This window comes from Misgurnus anguillicaudatus, chromosome 2 (genome assembly GCF_027580225.2).
Source record: "Misgurnus anguillicaudatus chromosome 2, ASM2758022v2, whole genome shotgun sequence".
Taxonomy (NCBI): domain Eukaryota; kingdom Metazoa; phylum Chordata; class Actinopteri; order Cypriniformes; family Cobitidae; genus Misgurnus; species Misgurnus anguillicaudatus.
Genome location: NC_073338.2, coordinates 22,873,005 through 22,893,500, shown reverse-complemented (window position 1 = coordinate 22,893,500; position 20,496 = coordinate 22,873,005). Strand labels below are relative to the sequence as shown.

Genomic DNA, 20,496 nt, shown 5'->3' with positions numbered 1-20,496 from the left:
ATAATTTCTATCACGGATTTACCTCACAGCAGTTATTTATCTCGCCTCGTGAGGTGTCGGTAAAGGAATGGGTCAGACTGTGATTTTCACGTATAACGCGACAATGCTGCTTTGAATGTCCATTGAAACATTTGTCGAGGACGAAGAGGTCGGAAGGCGTATGTAACCTCAAGAAAAGGGAACCGATTTGGTAAAGGTAAGAAAGCAGAGCTCGGTTCGTTTCGTTAAATCTAGCCAAACGGCCTAGTCCTTTGACTCTGTGTAAATATGGCAGTATTTGAAAACAACAGTGGACGCTTAGCTCGGCGGCTTCCCCCCGATGTTGGTGCAAATCTCTGCTGCGCACTCTTTCTAGTCCGGAACAAGTTTTATTTCTCGACAAAAGTTTTGAAGCCGTCGGACGGAGTTTTGAAGTTATCTTACTTGCTTCATAACTCGAGCATGAAACGTGGCTCCTCAAAGTTCCCACACTAACTGTAAGTGTCCGTGAAAACGTTGTACGTGTCCCGTTCGCCACTGTTGTAAAGTTTTAATGAACGCCTTTGTCCCAAACAGGCATTTATAATCCTTTATGTCTGTTAATGAGTCGTTTTGCGCATATTTGGAAAGCGCAGGCCTTTCGTTTACCTGGACGCCACAGGCTACACGATACGATTCATTCTTTGCACAAACGCTCATGCACAACACACACAGTGAAACTTTTCACGGTCAATGAACTATTAGACATTTTTTGTTGTTTTATTGCCTTTTGTGTCTTGAATGACGGTTGGTTTGTTATCGTGGTCAGTTTCAATGGTAACAATAGGATTCGACACAATAGACCTTTTAAAACGCATTTTTAGATTGTTATAGTAGTTCATGGACAGCCATGCAGTCTAGTTTAGATTCACACCATACAGGAATTCAGTGTCGGTTGTTTACGCTAAATAATTAATGCGAGAATGTCAAAAATGATGTGAGTTCACGCATGCGCAGGCGCGAGATTAATCCTGTAATTACTGTGTAAGCACAACCTCTGATCCACACTGTCTGATTGTGACTTGAGGAAATAATGCCATTTTCAGCTCTCTGGTTTGTTTCCATTCAATCTTGTCTATATTCGGCATAGTATGTTATTGAAATAAAATCTTGTTGAATTAATAAATCAATACACACTAATACATTTTTACGTGACAGGACTGGAAGCTTTTCAAGAAAGCTTGTAAGTCTATCAGCGTAGCACTGGTGGATAAATCAATAAATTGGTATTTTTCCCAGCTGGATACTGGATGAGACAATTCCAAATATATCGGGATGGTCTGATATGACCCTCCTTGTTTTCAACAGAAGCTCTGCCAGAAATGTCCACTGAGGTCAGATGTAAGCTTTCCAACCTGCTCACATGTTGTGCAGCTGTATATTTTCAAACCCTTTATCGCTATTCATTCCTAAATAACCAAGATGTAAATTTTGGTCAATATCACCTGGACCTAGAATATTGTCAGATGAATAAGCCAAAAAAGTTGTACATGGATAAACGCACACACACACAACCACAACCACATGTAGGGATGGGACGGTATAAAAATGTAATATCATGATTATAGTGACCAAAGTTATCACGGTTATCAGTATAATCATGGTTTTGTTTGAACAAGTTTTAATATTGAAGATCAGAATTTAATATTTCATGTCCCTGAAATTAGTTCTGTGGTAAAAAATAAATAAATCTGTCGAATAAGTTTACCGTGAATGAATACAATACATTATTCCTTAAATGGCTTCTTGTGCAAAAAACTATGTTGCATGTGTGCGCCTGCGTCAAACTGATTCTGGCTGGACAGGATTTACCCAGAGTTTTCAAAATCACGGTAATCAAACACGGTTGTAATGATAATTAACATTTAAACGATAATACTTACCGTCAGGACATTTTATCTTGGTTAATCGTGAAACCGGTAATCGTCCCATCCCTAAACATGTGCATTTATCTATTTACAGGTTTCCTACAGGTCCTTGAAATCCTTGGAAGTTTGTGAATCTGGGGGGGGGGGATTCAAGGCCCTGGGAAGTTTTTGAAAATATACATACGTAGATACAGTTCATTGAAAGTGCTTGAATCTATTTTATGCAAGAAGTTTTCTGGGGAAAAATCCATATTCCCTGTGTAGTGTAGGATAATATCATAAAAAATCTAGACTTTTTAAGCACACGTGCTAAACTGTTCGCTTTAAATGCTTATATCTTCTGTGTGCAAATGTTGATTCATACCAAAATGCTCTGTAGTTGTGTTTGACACATGAAAACATCTCTGGTTACGTATGAAGGGAACGAGACGCTGTGTCTCCCTTGCTTTATTCATGCGTCTCTGTAACGCCGTGTTTGGCAATATTTCAGATAGCGATATACTTCCTGGCTCCCGCGTCACCCTTTCTTTGTTGTTAAGCCTCACCATTGGTTGAATTTGATATACACATTCAGATGCACTAAAGGTGTCACCGCAGTGACACAGCGTGAGTTCCCTCGAAAGGGAACTGTAACAGTGTATCTTAAAAGGTAACACGATGTAACCGTGCTCTCACTTGAAATGTGTCCCCACATTTAGTCCTTGAACTTGAGGGTATTGGTTCCTTGAATTTGAAGTTAACTAAGGTGTGGGAACCCTGTATATAGCAGACATTTATCAAAAGCTACTTACAGTTTATTCAGTCTATATACATTTTATCAGTATATGTGTTCCATGTGAATCAAACCTTTAATCTTTGTGTTGCTGATGCAATGCTGTACAAGTACAAGATCACATATACCATTGCCATAACTAATTATTCAGGATTGCATTGACAGAAACTGGTCATTGATAAGCCCACAATGACTAATAAACTGATTAATGGGGGGAGAGGGGGTTGTGCCCACCTCAATATCTGTAGATGTTATGGTCCTGTTTTTAAAAGCCCATTCTCTCTATGTCCATCTTTTTCTGTCCTCTCTCACCCCTCGCTCTAGCCTTTGACAGGCACAGCAGGTGGCTTTTGTGGAATGAATGGAGTCGGAAGGAAGTCGGTCCCCCTCCTTGCTTAACTCTGATTGGCAGCAGCAGCAGAGTGCCATGGTGATTAGGCCATTCTGCAGTGCTGCGAGTGTGCCAGGGTAACTACAGGGTTACACTTGATGTTCAGCAGACAGACTCGGCCAGACTCTGTATTTACAAACACAGCATTTCCAATGAAAACCAGATAGGAGGAGGTTTAGACATGAAGTCTTGGAATGCTTTGAGAAATGAGAGACAGAGAAGCTTAAGTATGAACCAGCAGCCGTAACATCAGTAAAAACGTCTGCTAATGAACTTAATCCCAAATGACTTTGTTGTACTACAGCATAAAACTTACTTGCTGAGCTCCAACAAAATTATATTTTTATGGTATCGAGTGAAAAACTCTGATACTTTGAGTATCGAAAAATTATTTATCTTTCGGTGCCAAATTTCGATTCCAAATGCTAAGCGGCTGTGTCTGTGAAAGGCACGTCAACCAAAACCGCGCTTCTCCTAAAGTGACGAGTGGTTTTAAAGGCGGAGTCCACGATGTTTGGAAAACGCTTTGGAAAAGGAGACGGGCTGACCACAAAAAAAAAAACACTTATAGCCAATCAGCAGTAAGGAGCGTGTCTACTAACCGACATCCTTGCCAGGTTGCGTATGTGTGGGGCGGGTCTATCAACAGAATGTCCAGATTCTATTGGGGTAGGGGCGTGTTTGTTTAGGTGATTTCAAATATCAACATTGGCTTTCAAACATCGTGGACTCCGCCTTTAATTTAAAGCACGTGCGCAGCCTGTGTCTCTGTATGTTTTACTTGCGCCTGGTTCTGCATGGTAAAGACTTCGGCACCTAAGCGTTGTTGTTGAACTCGTGACGCTGCCTCTTGCTGCAAGCAGATGGCTCCCGTGTGTGTGCAGCCGTGCCTTGTTCACAAACAGCTTTAGTAAACGATGGCGGGATCGCGCGAATTAAGCAGCCAGTACAACAGCGCGATGGGCTTATGTCTCGCGGTGCACTTTCCGTGCAAAGATTGGGCTCATTTCATGTTATTAATGAGTGATGATGATCTTTGTATCTGCGTGACAGAGAGAGCAGATCCACCAGCGCGCACGCTTTCTGTCTTTAAACTGTCTCCCTGCTTTTATTACTCAAAACAAACTGACTCGATGGCGAAAGGTCAGAAGACCAAATCATATCCACCGAGGAAATGTTTTTCGTGTTGTTACAGTAACACTTTGTTTACAGTTTTGCGCTGCTCAGCCTGGATTAGAACACAACGCCTCCGATTCGCGAATACGGATTCGTTTGAATGAACAGTTGAAACAACAGATCTGTCCCAACACTAAACGCACAAGACGTCACTTTCAGCACAATCAGTCACTTATAGCCCCTCAGAAATGGGAATGTAAATGTGTTTAGAAAGATTTGCCCTAAATTACAGTCTCAACTAAAAAACATAGACATTTAAAATGTTAACTTTATGATGAATAAATAATTTATCAGGTCTACTAAATAAGGATTTTATCCTACAAAGCAGTAAAAGCCATGGTAAGAAACTGATCAAAGATGATGACAGCAGAGTGTCAGGTAATATCTGTGTCTGATAAATGCATGGTGCAGAGGAGGTTGTAAAACTCTTCAGAAAGACCAGTCATACTTTTTTTTAAATACTTTGGCTTAAATAGTGACATTTTTACATTTAAAATATCTGCTAATGATGAGAACATTTTGATTATTATGTACATATAGAAAATCGGCCAAACATATCGGCCATCGGCTGCCCTGATTTCTAAATATCGGCATCGTCCAGAGAAAAAGCCATATCGGTCGACCTCTAATCGAAACTGAGGTATCGAAATTGGCACCGGATCGAAAGATTTTAAACAATACCCAGCCCTAAGTGCAGGCAGGGTTTACGTAAGAAGCTCTTACATTATTATAAACTCTGCACATCTTTCTTTGTTATACTCTCTAAAGTGGACATGGCATACAATAGAGCTGTACAGGATCAGACTTGTGTCATTGGTTATGTAAGCACAGAACTGGGACAGTCTGCTTTAATGGAGTTGCAAGGTAAGAGCTATGATTTCATTTTGGTGGGTGGAGTCATCCCACCTGCATGCACTCCATCTGAAATCAAAACAGTCGCCCCCCTGTTTTCCACTTGGAATAAGAAAAGCTTTGATAAAGATGTGATTTAATATGCCTTTCTGATAACCTTGCACCTGCAGATTATTATAAAAACATAGTTAGTGGTAAGTGTTTTGTTTTGTGCTACTAGAGTAACAAACAGGTTTTCCAAAATACTCTCTCCTTAATTCTGATCAAGACCTGTGGCACATTCAGACATACCAAGCATGGCTTTCTAAGGTGCTGGCGATTTGTTGTCCTTAATCCATTTGATCTGACTAGCCCTGTCATTCATGTGCCATTCTGGTTATCTGACTTTTTAGTCGGGCTTGTTTGAGTTTGCAAATGTGCTTGTCATTACAGCCATTGTGAACAAGGTCCTGTGGTCATCTCTCTTTACTCTCTACTGTTATTAGAGCTGATGGTTTTAAGAGAGCTGATTCATAGCCTTTGAAAGGGTAATGAGACATCTCTTAATAAAGGAGTTTATATCACAGCACTTCAGAGTATTTGATTTGAGGTTAGGTCATGTGATTAATGTGTAACATAATATCATGGGTGGAGTGATTTTGTTATTTACTTTGAGGATGACATCATCACTGATATAGTTGGGAAGGCATGAAAGTTAGAAATACTTACCTGCAGTTAGAAAAGTAATTTACCCTCATGTTGTTCCAAATGTATATAACTTGCAAAGATATAATGAAGGTCAATGCCTGTGAGAATCTGTAATTCAGCCTGAGGATAATTTTTGTATTCAACAGAAGAAAGTCATATGAGTTTGGAACAACGTGATAGTGAAAAAATTATTTAACGTTTAATTTCTGGGTAAGCTGTCTATTTGAATACAGTGAAGTGTATAACTGCAAGATTTAGGGACTTGTAATCCAACCTTGTATCGCTTTTTCTGTGTGTTGTTTGACACGATTCGCTACCACTCAGCTCGTCTGCTTTACTTTAGCTCGGTTTGCTTTTTCATTGCAGTTTAGTGCCGCTTCAGAGTGGGTGGGATTTAGTGTTGGGTGATATGCCCTATTGTGAAGGTCATGTGCCAGGAAGAGTCCAAATCATGTGCCTTATAGAAGGAGTACATGCCGCACGCATTCAGGTCCGACTCAAGACGCGAGGATTAAGTCCAGGTGCGTGCTAGAAGAAATCCACGCGCGTCTTTCGTGAACAGTGAAACCCTCTCACGCGAGGAAAAGCATGCAATGCGCATGTTAATGTGAAACGACGACGACGATGATAATAACCATCATCAACTAACGTCCTGAAAGCCTGCTATTGGTGATATGTCTGACCATCGTCGATACATGATACTATCGTCTATCTGCACAATCCTACCGCATACCCTCTCATGTGAGGAAAAGCACGCAATGTGCATGTTAATTAAAACTATGATGATAATTAACAATAATAACTGTCAGCAACTATCGTTATGAAAGCGCGCTATCGGCCATATGTATGATTATCGTCGGTACACGATAGTTATCGTCTATCAGCACAACCCTAGTGTGATTACAGATTATAGACAGTTGTGTGGCCTTTACTGCCGTGATAAACACGATACACACAAATGCTCAACACGGGTGCAACGCAGCATGTTGATGGAATGGTGTTCTTGATTCAGCATTTGGATGTTTTTATCACTGAATTGGAGTTTGGGAACTTGCACAACAAAGCACAGATGGCGACATTACTTGGTTTGCTTGATGGCGAATGAGAGTAAGCTTATTTTGAATTTAGCAATGACATTGGTAGTGATGATTCTTAGTGATCTTCAGTGTTATGCGTAATGTTTTAGTATCAGTATTCAGTATCAGGTACTAGGTACTGTACACATTACAAAAGTGAACTGTTTCGACCCGTACCAGGCCATACTACCCAATGGAAAATCGTCATTTTGAACTTAGATTCGGTTTGATTCGGATTACTGCTAGCCTGAATGAGTTCATTATGCTCTTTGGTACTTACTTGGTTTTTATTAAATTGTAGATCCGTGTTTAAGCAGATATTTATATTATGGAAATTGTATGAGATATTAAATTATTATTTTACATTTTGTTCGGTTACTCTTTTCATAAACAATAGTCAAAACCTCAACCTGCTAAATGGGTCAGGTTGATTTATACTGCCTAACAGATGTGACCCTTACCAGCTGTCCAATAAGATTTGTGACCCTTTGCCTGACCTCTTTGACTCACTTGAAAGGTCATTGTGATGGATAACTACAAAAGATACGGACCCTGAAGCACAGCTTTTCTCATGTGCTTCAGTAAAAGGCTTAGGAAAGCATGAAGTGTAAAGATAGAGTGAAACGAGGCTCATTATACTTCTGCGTAGGTCCTACAGCGTAGCTTCGACTGCTTGCAGTCCGCGTTGGTAAAATTTAAGCATGCGGTTCTGCCATCGTCATTGTCAGTCAAGTCACCTCACATACTCTGAAAGTAATAAATTAAATCTGACCTCTGCTGCTCTGTGATTTGACTCACGTTCAGCTCACAATGAATTTAGGCAGCAGACACATTTAGATTTTAGTGTCTTCTCTCTATAATGAAACTAAATGATTTAATTACAAGAAAAACTGTAGTGAAAAACCTAGCGAGTTGCGTGTCAGGCTACCCACAGCCTATATGCATAACCCACGGTACACCACCTACGCACTAGTATGAATTGCACTTAAGAAATCTCATCTTCTACCACAGGGAAACAGGATGTGTTTCTTGGGCTTGTGGAATTTATTATAGAAAAGAAATAAATCTGTGCTTTTATGCCCGACAAATCAGCATTAATTGCACATTTTTAGCATTTGATATTTTTTAGCCATTATGCCATCCTCATACCGAACTCGCAGGTCACATTCTTTGGGCCAGTTCATAAACAATCAACAGTATTACTTTGTATGAAGTTAAAAACTGCATGAGTTTATCCTCACAGCAACTTGAAGAAACAGTGTGCTATATTTTAACTACAAAATCCTTTAAAGGGTTCATTGTTTAGCAGTACTTCAGAGCGGAAGGCATATGGAGAGCGACTTTGACATGCGATCAATAGTAGTTTTACCATTCACTTGTTCATTCTTTGGTTCTTAAACATTTAAGAGGATTCTTGGTAAACATTATGCCTATTGTGTAGGGATGGGCCGCAGTGGCGGCCGGTGACTTCCCTTTCGAGGGGCGCGAATTTAAAATGTGTTCGGAGTGTCGTGTGTTGCTCGTCATTTCAAAACATGTGTTTGTTGCGTCATGTGAATAAATCGTCCAATGATGCTTGCTGTGCTTCTCAATGAATTATGGTGAAATGCCGCTACATCCAAAAGCCAGAGGGCGCTCTCGTGCAGAAACTCAATATGGGCCGCAGAAGAAGAACCAATTACACCTGCATCTCCAGGAAATGGCTTAAGCATATTTATATTGCTATTCTTCAAAGGTATTTTCATGATAATAAAGAATATGTATAATGATTACGTTTGATGAGAGTTGCTTTTTCAAATGCATGTTATAAACGACTCTAACAGTGATTTCAAATTGATAAGGACTTCATGCTGATCAAAAGCCGTAGTACATGAAATAGCTGTGCATAAAATCATCTGTGCGATTCAGAATTGTATCGGCCAGGTACTATTAGTGTGTTTCTGCATTTATCGTCCCATCCCTACTATTGTGTTTGTACATTACAGGACACAGACAGTCTATGTTGCCTTTTTATGGTTATTTAGGAATGTTCACGTGAATCAAAACAGTCAGTGGACACACGAACTGTTCTTTCAGACCTCACATTGTTTACTTGCACTGTTTATATTTGTTTCCCAAGTAAATCTGATGTGGCTCATCTGGTATGATGTGGATCTGTGTTGATCAGTGATGATGATATTGTCAACATCAGGACCATGTTGATAATTTAGTTATGGAAAGATTGCTTGCTTTCTGGGTCAAATTATTTGAGTAAACAATTTATAATATGTGTATTAAAGAATAGCCAATAAGAATTCAAGATTAGCCAGAAACGTTTTTGATTTATCATTTAACTACATTCAAATATTTTAAATATCAAACCTGGCTGGATTATTAAAATGTAAAGAATGTGCAGCAAAAGTCTTTGGCATGAGATACAATTATAGATACTTTATTATTCTAATTGCAGTTGTCCCTGAATGTTATTTTCTTAGTTTTCTTGCATTTTACTTTTCATTGCCTTGTGCACCGCATTTGTGCCACAGCTTACCCCCACACTTCTCTATACATGCTGAGTTCATCAGAGTATGTAGAATGGGAGCCATCCGTCCGTGTCACTGATGTGTACCCTCATTTAATGCTCTTTCAACCCTTTATAATGACAGACATCTCATTGTTTGCCAACAATCCCCACATCTGTGAGTAACGCTCTCAGCCATCTCTTTCAACCCATTGCCCCATCCTCTGTCACTTTCACTTCTTATGCTTATATATTGTCTTTTTATCACAGATGACACTTTTCACTAAATGGCTGTCTAGATGAACAGAAAGCAAACGTTATTTCGTTCAGATATGGTGACCTGTGCTCTTTACAGTATAGTCATCTCTGAAAGAATGTGAGGGTAGAAGTGATTCATCTGCTAGCCTCCGTAACCTCCATCAGCTATTGGCGCTTTTCCATTGCGTAGTACCCCACGGTTTGGTTTGGGTCAGGTTGGGTCAACTCACCTCACTTTGGCTTGGTTAGCTTTTCCATCGAGTTTAGTAACACTTTGAAGTGGGAGGGATTATAGGCATGTCATTATATTTGCGCTGCCTACTGCTGTGACATCATACAAGTGAAAGAGTCGTTGTACATTCCCATACATTCATTAATTTCTCAGTCCGCCACAAAATTAAAATTAACCACCACAAATAGTGTTTGCACATCGCGTTTATCCTCTGTCTCACATGACAGTTACTGTACAAACAGTGGTGGCGTCGGTCAACGCGCTCCGCTGAGCCTCATTTAAGTTGCATTTAAGCATAAATGCGGCGTGCGTGTCACGAGTGTGCCGCCACAAACTGCAAGTCTAGAAAAAAACTGTTATGGTGTTCCTGATTCACAACCTGTGGATGTTTTTCATCACTAAAAGGGAGTTTGGGAACTTATTGCAAAGCACAGATGACAACAGGTTTACTCGATACAGCGCAAGCTAGCATGAAGGTAAAGCTAATCTTTTACATTATAGCGATGATGCTGGTAGTGACCATTCTCTTAGACCAAATTAGTGATTTACAGTGTTTTCACATCACGTTTTGGTAGTAGCTCTGGTTGCTTGGAACCCCGACCGAGCTGGTACTAAAAAAGTCTCGGGTACTACGTACTGCACCCAGTGGAAAAGCCCCAAAAGTAAGCTGACACGACCCAAACCGTGGGGTACTATGCAATGGAAAAGCACCATTTGTGTGCTTGTCACACACTGAACTCCAGGCAGCTCTTTTACAAAGCACAGATTGTGCTTACAGACCACATTCTCAATGCAGTTTGTAGTCCAAGTCCAACAGCATTGTCGGTTAACACAGTTTCTTTACTGCAAGTGTGCCGTGTGACAAACCAAATTACTTTCTTTATACTTTCTTCACAGGGTTTTTACTGTCATGGAAACATATACATAACCTAATGTTTGTGATTCTAGGATGTCGTAATAATTGAATGTTTTTTTTCATGTAATCCTCAGCTATAAATTATTTAAATACCTTGAAATTTGTCTTTGTAAGATCAATCTCTTATTTTGGATATTATTCAACTAATCTGGAAAAGTTACAGAAATGCATCAGTCAATAGGTGTGGGAGCCCTGTACTCAACTAAGGTGCTGTTGACACCAGAGTATTTTCGTTTTAAAACATCTATTTAACAGGCACAAAAATTTTAGCATATTGCTCTCATCTTGACCGCACTGCAGTGGCTACCTGTCAAACTTACAGTGAAATATAAGGCTTTAAGGTTGGTTTTTAAAGCATTACATAATTGTGCACCAATCTATCTCACTAGGTTGAGGCATCCGTACAACTCTGCGAGATCTCTTAGATCCAAGTTTTTATGCACTCCTATCAATTCCCAGATCTAAACTTAAGCACAGAGGAGATTGAGCTTTTGCAGTAGCTTGTGCAACACTTTGGACTAACTTACAGGTTGAGTACAGGCCTTTCCCTGTTTTTAAAGTCAAGCTTAAATCTCGCCCCCTTGGGCAACTGACCAAAAAAGTATTTTATGCATTTCTGTATGTTTTTTTTCTGTAGTAGTAGGTCTGCACAATTAATCGAAAAACTAATTGGGATTACAATTACAGGTGAAACAATAACATAATCGCCAAAAGCCTTAATTTCCCCCTGTGCATTTTGGCAGAATGTTTGGGCACAAATACAGTGATGAATCAGATTTTAAAATTGGTAAGTTGACATGTCCTTTAGCCATTTTTTTTTATTATTTTTTTTATAGCAACATAACTCCTACATTTTTTTATTTACATTATATTATTTATATATTATTATACCCCCAAGCCAGCGGGTCATCACTGATATCAGTTCCCTCCCCTTGCGTTTGGCGTGCGTCTAGCTCGCGCGAAAGGTGCGAATTGAGCGTTGTGCGCGGTATGCGCAAATTGTGCTTTTTGTGCATTTTGTGTTTGACGTGAATTGGCGGCTGCCACCCGAGTTGAAAAATTTGAACTTTGGCAGAATTTCGTGCCACGTTAACCAATTAGGAGCCTGCTTGCTGCTGTGGAGGCAGCCCCGCCCGGAGTCACTCATTCAACATGAAGAAATGCTTGATAATGTCCGTGTGCAGTCACCTGGAGCTATACAACACAAGTTCTTATTTCTATAGAGACAGGAATTAAAGGGGCCTCTCTTGGAAGAGTGTCAGTGAGGACATCAGGCAACCTGATAAGTTGTAATACACATTTTGCTTTTGAGTCACGTGATGTTTATCGACCCGCGTCGTTTATTTTCCCCTTATAGTAAGGTTACCAAATGCAAACAGGTAACTCTCTCGATAAATGCACAATCAACATCAGTCATCTTGCAAACAGACAACCGCATAGCACTTGCCCCTCCCACAAGAAGCGGATTTAGCCTCTGATGCGTGTCAAATGCTTGCTTTTTCCGCGCGTCTACTCCACTCTACATGCGCGAATGCAATCAAAATGTTCAAGCGGCAAACTAGGCGCGGTAGACGCGATTTTGACGCCTGATATGCGGTTGGTGTATACTCGGCATAAGTCTGCTGGCCGTAGTGACGTTGACCCCCATTGCGAGTCGCACTTAATTACCGCAATTCGCACTTTGGTTATAACAACTATTACAGCCCTACACCTTGTATCATGCGCTCTCTGATCTCTGTGATGATGCTTCTTTTAGCAACAATTGCGGCCATTTCAAGTGCAAAATTATTTAAGACATGCTTTTTCCGGCGTTAGATAAAGCCGCAAATACCAGTAATATCACACATGCAAACATTAGTAAATCGAGTTAACGTGAATCATTTAAATACTCTCCTCCCATAAATGCTGTGTTTGAAAGAGAAACTCCTAGAAATGCAAATGCAATAAGGTTAGTTACAAAAATAACTACACCACACCTTTTCAGCTAAATCAGGGTCTGCAGCATTTACAAAAGTTGCAGTTTATGAGGGTCAAAAACTATGGAGTAGTCTGCATGACCAGCATTATCATAGCAAAAACGAAAACTGATAAATATAAACGTAACCTAAGCTATCTATATTGCAGGTAGGGATGCATATCAATTAATCGCGATTAATCTATAGCAGAATAAAAGTTTTTGTTTACATCATATATGTGTGTGAACTGTGTATAATAATTATGTATATATAAATATGCACACATGCATGTATAATTTTAAGAAAAAAATATATTTATATATTAAGTATTTATATTTATATATAATATAAATTATACATAAATATACAAATGTATATACACATGTAAACATTCCTTAAATATATACATGCATGTGTGTGCATTTAACTATACAAAGTTATACAAAAACTTTTATTCTGCTATAGATTAATCGCGATTAATTGATATGCATCCCTAATTGCAGGTGAATGACATCATGTACGTGATTTATAATGGGAGTGATCTAGTTTTCTTGCATGCTTGCTCTTGGGGTTACTAAATGAAACTCATTTGTGAAGAGCAGATATAAATTTAAACATTCGCTTCATTAAAAGGTGACCCAGAGTCCTCGCAGGCCTAAGATAACATTAAAGAGTTATGTGTACTGGGTGTAGTGCAGAGCTTTATATGACTTTATCCAGGGTTAGCTCTTTCTCCAGGTAGTGTTCTGAGATGTGAATGACTGGACGGGCTGTTTACACCTGGTATAAAGATGAGCGGACTATGATATAATATAAGTTTGCGTCAATTTAAAATCCTTAATTTCTCCTGCTCACTTTAAAAGAATGCAGAGATACTGGCCCACAGTCTCCACAAGCCATCCCCTCAAAGTAATCAGGACACAAGCGGTCGAAAGTGGACAAAAGCGACAGATTTAAATACCAGATCTAAACAAAATGTGTGTCTCTCTCTCTCATCCACTTGTGATCTGATCGACAAAAAGCATCTTAAAACCTGGTGTAAACAGCCTCAAAGGGTAATGTGTCACACCCATCAAGGGCTTACACTGTCCTGGAAGGTGACACTTTTATAGTTGCTTCCTTGTTTGCCTACAGCCTTGTCACAGATGAGAGGGGTAGATATGGCACACGTGTCAGAACGTGTTCTGCCCAATTCAAACTAAGCCACCGTTTTTGTATTTGATTTTGCTCTTGTTTATCCACATTTATTATTATATGATGGCACCATCTCATGCACCTTTTTCTGTGCAGTGCTTTTGCTTTTGCTATTTTCTTTTCATGGTTGCTTCTAAATGCTAAATTGTTTGATAAATTTTTCCGCCTAGGGAATAGTTTACCCCTAAACTAAAATTGTTGTCAGTGTTTACCCGCCATTGTGTTGATCTACACTGCACGCGTCTGCGACACGTTATGGCTCCGACAAGGTTTTGTTCCTTCCTCCACCCCGTGCCAACTTGCAACAGGAACATTTCAGATGTGAAGCAGCTGGATTTGCAAGACCACGAGATTTGCCAGCCTGACTTTTTGCCTGATTTTTTGGCATTCTGCCATGGTTAAGTTGGCCAAGTGGTTATGTTCTGACCGGTTTAATTGTGGTTATTGCTATGTTCTACTTTGTTGTGCTGTAAAGACAGAGTTGGTACATTCAAAAGTGTACTGGTGTTTTTAGTGGATAAACCTCTTGTCATCCTTTTCTGGTCTTTTGACAGAGATACAGTGATGAGAAATACGATAAAAGTCTGCACAGGGTGTTTGTTTGAATTTATTGTATTTTACCTTGGCAAAATAGGCACCTTAACAAAGAGAGACACTTCTAAAATATGCCGTGACTCTGCTGGTATTAAACTCTTTCAAAGCTATACAGTAGCAATGTGTGAGATGGAGGCTGAAATTTAAGTTGTTTTGTCTGCATGATGTGTCATGAAAAAGCCATATAGCTATTCCTTTAAACATTACAAGTGCTCCAAATATATTCTTGTCATCTGTTTCTCTCATACACAAAGACAGTGTGGCAGCCCTGCTGTGCCTTATACCTCTCCACTTATGGCCACCTGTTCCTTCAAGGCCTCGCTCACATTCCTCATTCCCCTGCACATGTGTGCCTGCATCAGGCTGGGCACAGTCCAGACAAAGAGGCCTGGCAGACACACAAGGGTATCTGGAGATTATGCTGTCATCTCTTACAAGCTCTGCCTCCAAGAGTAAAGCCTTCCTATCAGATTGACCACACAGAACAGTCAACAAATCAACACGTCCGCCTTTACTCAGATGGGGTCGCGTACGTGTGCTCCGAGGCATTGATCAATGACCTAGTGAGTTTGGATGTTTCGCTGAAGAGACGCCCATGCGATTAAGCCTGACATGTTTTGGTGTCTGTGCATTGCTGTGGAATGACGGCAAATCTGCTGAAAGTGGTTTTGATTTGGCCTGTAAAAGGAAGCAGATGCTCGTACAGTTCTGTGGTCTAATTTGAGCTTCCCCCCATTGAGAAAACGCATTCCATGTTTGTCCTTTTTATGTCCACTTACATTCTACTTACTCAACATTTACGTAATGATGATCAAGATTTGAGGAGTGAGGGAACAGATGTGTTATTGGTTTTGGAGGATTCACCACAAAGATTAAGATTAGTCTTTGTATTGAGGCGAGCATCGCTACTATTGCTCACACTTAAAAGAATAGATCATCCAAATATTTAAAAAAAAAAATTTCTTCAGTTGAACACAAATAATTTTATATCCATTCATTACATTTATGACTGTATTAACAATAAGATTCTTGCAAAAGCTGGGAATCTCAATGGCTGTGGTGACCTCATTCTGCGCTAAAGTTTGATTGCTGCCATAAACTGTTGAATTAGTCACGATCGTGTTCCTTGTGCTAATATGCAAACAGCCGTGAGAGCTTGTTAATATTAACTTCTCTCTCCACAGGCTTGACTATGGGCTGTGTCAAGAGTAAAGAGGACAAGGGTCCCACCCAGAAGTACCGGCCAGATCCCACCAATCCCACCCCTAGTTCACACATGGGTCTCTACGGACCGGACCCCACCCAGATAGGCCAGTCACCGGCCCTCAAGGGCCCTACCAACAGCTACAACAGCCGCTCATCCGGGCTCACCCCGTTTGGTGGCTCCTCGTCTGTTATCACACCCTTTGGAGGAGCCTCCTCGTCGTCATTTGCCACTGTCGCTGTGAGCAACCCCTTCCCAGGTGCCGTCACAGGTGAGTGGATGAGCGATAAGACTTTTGCCTGTTTCTCTGTAAAGTATCTTTGTCTAAGGAAACAAGAGCTCTTTAGAAACAACCTCAGATGTTAGATTCCACGTCTGGCCTCGTGGATCACGAGTTTCAACATTCTCCATTCCAGGGCCCTAGAGCCCCATGCAAAAATGTGAATGAAGCAGGCTTTTATTGCATCATCTTTCATGAATGCCTAATTTAAAAACGACAGCAGATAAGGCCTGAAATTAATTTATGAAATGCATAGAATTTCCCTGCTAAGATGGATGATAAAGGGAGGATTTACTCCTTAAAAATGCAGCGATAGTGTACGGTTGCAAGTATAAATGTATTCTCGATTGATTAATGCAAAGTGATGGATTACAGTGTGTAATAGGGCTGTGACAAGTAATCGATTAATCGATTATGAAAATAGTGTGTTCGTCATTTGTCTATTAATTATGATTAGGCGATGTCTACCAAATTCCCATTAGACAATAGTCCCTTCACACATACAGTCTTTACTGGTAATTTACTGGTAAATTGCAGTTAACAGATCGTGTGTGAACAGAACCTTTCTGGTAAATAAGTGCTGCCAATTTACCAGTAAGACCGTTTGTAAGATTACCAGTATTTTACTGGTAGACCGCGCCAATCATAATGTTTTGAAAAAGATGGCGTGTTTATTCCAGCACTGTTTATGAATGTTTCCACACACACGCTGCTTAAGTCAAGCACATTTCTTTACCAAAGTTGTTTAAAGTAGCTTACCATCCATTTGCCGAATTGCAGACGTCCTTAGCACACACCCTCTGTGAAGCCTAATGTGCAAACAGTACTGTTGTGTAAGTCGCAGGTTCCGTTTGACGTCACCTAATGAAATGTTGGTTGGTCACAAGCAAGTTTGCGACCCTCTGGCTTTGCAACAGATGTGAAAACAACAAAAAAGCGGACCATGGATATGAAGTCATGACCCGCCATTGTTTACAAAAACAAGACTGAGCTCGTGCGCCACAGGTTTCTTCCGCTTTCTGAGTTTACCGGTATTTTGGTACTGATGTGTAAATGATATCTTACTGGTAAAAAGACAGAACGTCACTGTGTGTGTGAACAGCACATTTTTGTATTTACTGGTAAATTCATTCTGGTAAATTCATAGTAATTTACCGAAATTACTGTGTGAAAGAGGCTATTGTCTATACTGAAACATTGTGATGGACTATGACATCGGTTTTAATTCTCTGACGTCTGCTCCGCATCGCTTTTTAGTGGTCAGCTATGTGCCAAAATCGAAAATCAATTGGAAATCGACAACATTGGGGGAATAATGATATTTTAATAATGATATTATTATTTCTATGCACAAATTAAAAATGGGGTAAGAGTTATGATTAAGGAATTAATTTTTTAAGTTTCATATATTATTCTTATTCCCCATTTTTCAATTTTTGCATAGAAATTAAAATATAAATATCAAGTTATGTTTTTTTTTTTTGTGTGTGCTGTGCACTGGGTTATAAATTGTGATTAAGATGCTTTTTAGGGCGGGTTGCAGGGGAGGACGCTGTTGCGATTGGGGCCATGGACGAGTGGCATCACAGGCCAAACTAATCGATATTGACATTCATTGAATCCTTCTTTCATAATCTATTATTATAGATTTGGTTGTTGCAGCAATAACTGTCTAACTATACAAAATCACGTGGCATCACTCAGACTTTATAAAAATGTGTTGGTAACCATAATGGACCATAGTGTTGTTTTGGTGTCAGTTGACTGTGTTTTATCCAAAGCGACTTACAATTGTTATATATGTCAGAGGTCGCACGCCTCTGGAGCAACTACGATTTAAGTGTCTTGCTCAGGGACACAATTGTGTGTCACAGTGGATTCGAACCTGGGTCTCTCACACCAAAAGTGTGTGTCTTATCCACTGCGCCATCACCACCCCACCCCAGTGATAACTGTACATTGCTTTTACTTAACTCATGTCCACTGAACTGTGGAGTGTTGCAGCGAGAGAGAGACAGACAGACAGAGTTGTTTAACACGCATTAAAAAGAGCAATACTCTTCATACATAATCATTATATAAAAATACCTGAAAATGTTTGAAGGACAGCTATATAAAGATGCTTATACATTTTCCGGAGCTGCCTGTTTAATGGATGTTCTTCTGAGATGCATAGTACTGAGATTGCGTAGGACATTGGCCATAGGGTACGCTGCAGTTTTCATTTATATTGCGTCATTGTTCGCCCTCGATGTGCATATACACATGCAAAACGATAGTAGGCAGAGTCCAAGGGCATGTTACAGTATCGAGGCAAAAGCCAAAGTAGCAGCAGATTGTGTACCTTTTTGGAATAGCATCAGCAGTGATGGAGGTAAACATGCTTTTGTTGCAATCTGAGTTGTTAAATTTAGCGCCTCAACTTGGTGCATAATTGTTTTTACTGTCGCAAGCAGACATACGTGCGAAGAAAGAAATGCGATGCAGATCTTTTTGCCCTGAGGGAGGGGTTCTAGAAGACCAATCACAGCACTTGCGATTTGTTTCGCATTGACGCGTTGTTAAATTTTTCGGGGAGGTGCGCCGTAGGCTACTGCGTAGGGTTCGCCTCTCTGCGCAGGCAGTACAATTTACGCATAAGTATTAGTGCTGGGCGGTAATTCGATAATGATAATTTTACTAATATAAAATTTCCCGATAAAACGATAACGACCGTTCGATAAATGCTCGATAATGTTTACGCACTGTGCATAATGTTGCGCAAGCACTTGCGCGGAAACATTTTCCTTTTGTGTAATGTTGGGCGTGCAAACAGGGTTCGTCAAAGCCCGGAACACAGCAGACAAAATAGGTACAGTATAGTATACTGTACTTTCTTCCAGTGTCTGCCTTGCTTGTGCACACGTCCACACAGCTTTAAAAGTATATTTACAGGACATTAACAAATTCAGGAAACTGAGGAAAACAGCAGATACACCACTGCAGGGAATATACTGTATGAGTGTGTGCTCCCACAGCAACATGACGCTCTTGACATTAATTTATCAGCGTGTATATGTATAACACACGCATGATCACTGAACTAAGTTTTCTTTCTTAAACAACTGGATGTTACTCAGTATATTGAAACCGAGTGGAAACCTTCCGATCTCTTTGATGAAGCCAATACGGAAGTGATTTAAACTGCCCACTAGAGACTGGCTCCAAAAGGGAGTCAATCCCATAAACCCCCATGTTAAAATGCCCAACTTTACAGCAGAAAATATGTTTACAGCCTGGTACAAAAATTGTTTTTGGTCTTTATAGCTTATCTTGCCCTTCATGACAACTGTGAGGGGGGTGGATTTTTTTGTTACTCATCCGTTTAATTTATATTAAGCCTTAAAGTTCGGCATAATTAAGGGCGTTGCCACTTGAGTGAAGGTTGAACAGCCACTGCTGTCACTACTGTCGTGCTAGGTGGGCGTGGTTTCAGCAACCGGTCACCTCAGCTTCACCCACGTCCCACCTTTTTACCCATTTTCTGATATTCGCAAGTTATGCGCGGTGACGCGCTGCCAAGATGGCGATGATTGAAACTTAAAGCAGTCTGTCTTGGTTTTAAAGTGACAGTAGCCTGCTGCTTTCTGTGTCAGAAATGTATTGATTTTATAACAAATATATTTACATTTAAATGGGCCATGGCATGAAAATCTCATTTTTTCCATGTTTAAGTGCTATGATTGGGTCCTCAGTGCTACTATCAACCTAGAAAATGTGAAAAAGATCAACCCAGTAACTTAGTTTTGGTAAACCATTCTTTACAAGCACATGAAAAAATAGGTAGTTGAAATTTGGCTCTCCTTATGATGTCATAAGGAGCTCTTATTATAATAATACCTACCCTTAATCTGCACTATCCAACCACAGCACTATTAATTAGTGCAGAGAAAAGCATAATTGAGTTTTAATTGCAACAAACCACCATCATTGTGATCAGTGTTTGAATTTCATCAGCTCATTTGCATTTTAAAGGACACACCCAAAATGGCACATTTTTGCTCACACCTACAAAGTGGCAAATTGAACATGCTATAATAAATTATTTATATGGTTTTTTGAGCTAAAACTTCACATATGTGCTCTGGGGACACCAAGGATTTATATGACATTTTAAAGTCTTGTGCCATGGCCCCTTTAATACAGATGCCTGAACATTAAAACAAGATTTTAGTATTTGTATGTGTCATATTCTAAATAAAAAGTAGTTTAAAACCATTATTAATCTGGTTTTATCAATTTTCATTAAGGAGCAAAAATCTACCTTTAAATTTGACAGGAATAAAGATTTGTTATTTATCATGATAATTATCAATATCGACTAATATGGAAAACATTTTCTTGATCATTTTTTTGCCATATCCCCCAGACTTAATAAGTATAGTCATCTTTACACAACAATGTTTTTCCTAAAACAAAAAAGTTTTTTTCTCTGGGTATGTATAGTTACATCCAGTACTTGTGCATGCCTGTAGACCAAACAC

The 20,496-nt window shown here is 39.8% G+C and overlaps 1 protein-coding gene across 2 annotated transcripts in view; it reads left to right on the top strand.

Annotated features, from left to right (window-relative positions):
- The window catches only part of yes1 (YES proto-oncogene 1, Src family tyrosine kinase), a 40,349-nt gene that overhangs the window by 403 nt on the left and 19,450 nt on the right, over positions 1-20,496 (top strand). Inside the window, exons 1-2 of one of the 2 annotated variants that reach the window (XM_073874834.1) lie at positions 56-196; positions 15,674-15,964. In XM_073874834.1, the coding sequence (XP_073730935.1) occupies positions 15,682-15,964 (283 nt within the window). In that variant the 5' untranslated portion in view covers positions 56-196; positions 15,674-15,681. Of the gene's footprint in view, positions 1-55; positions 197-15,673; positions 15,965-20,496 lie in introns of those variants that run through there. The other variant, XM_073874840.1, reaches the window with a different exon arrangement.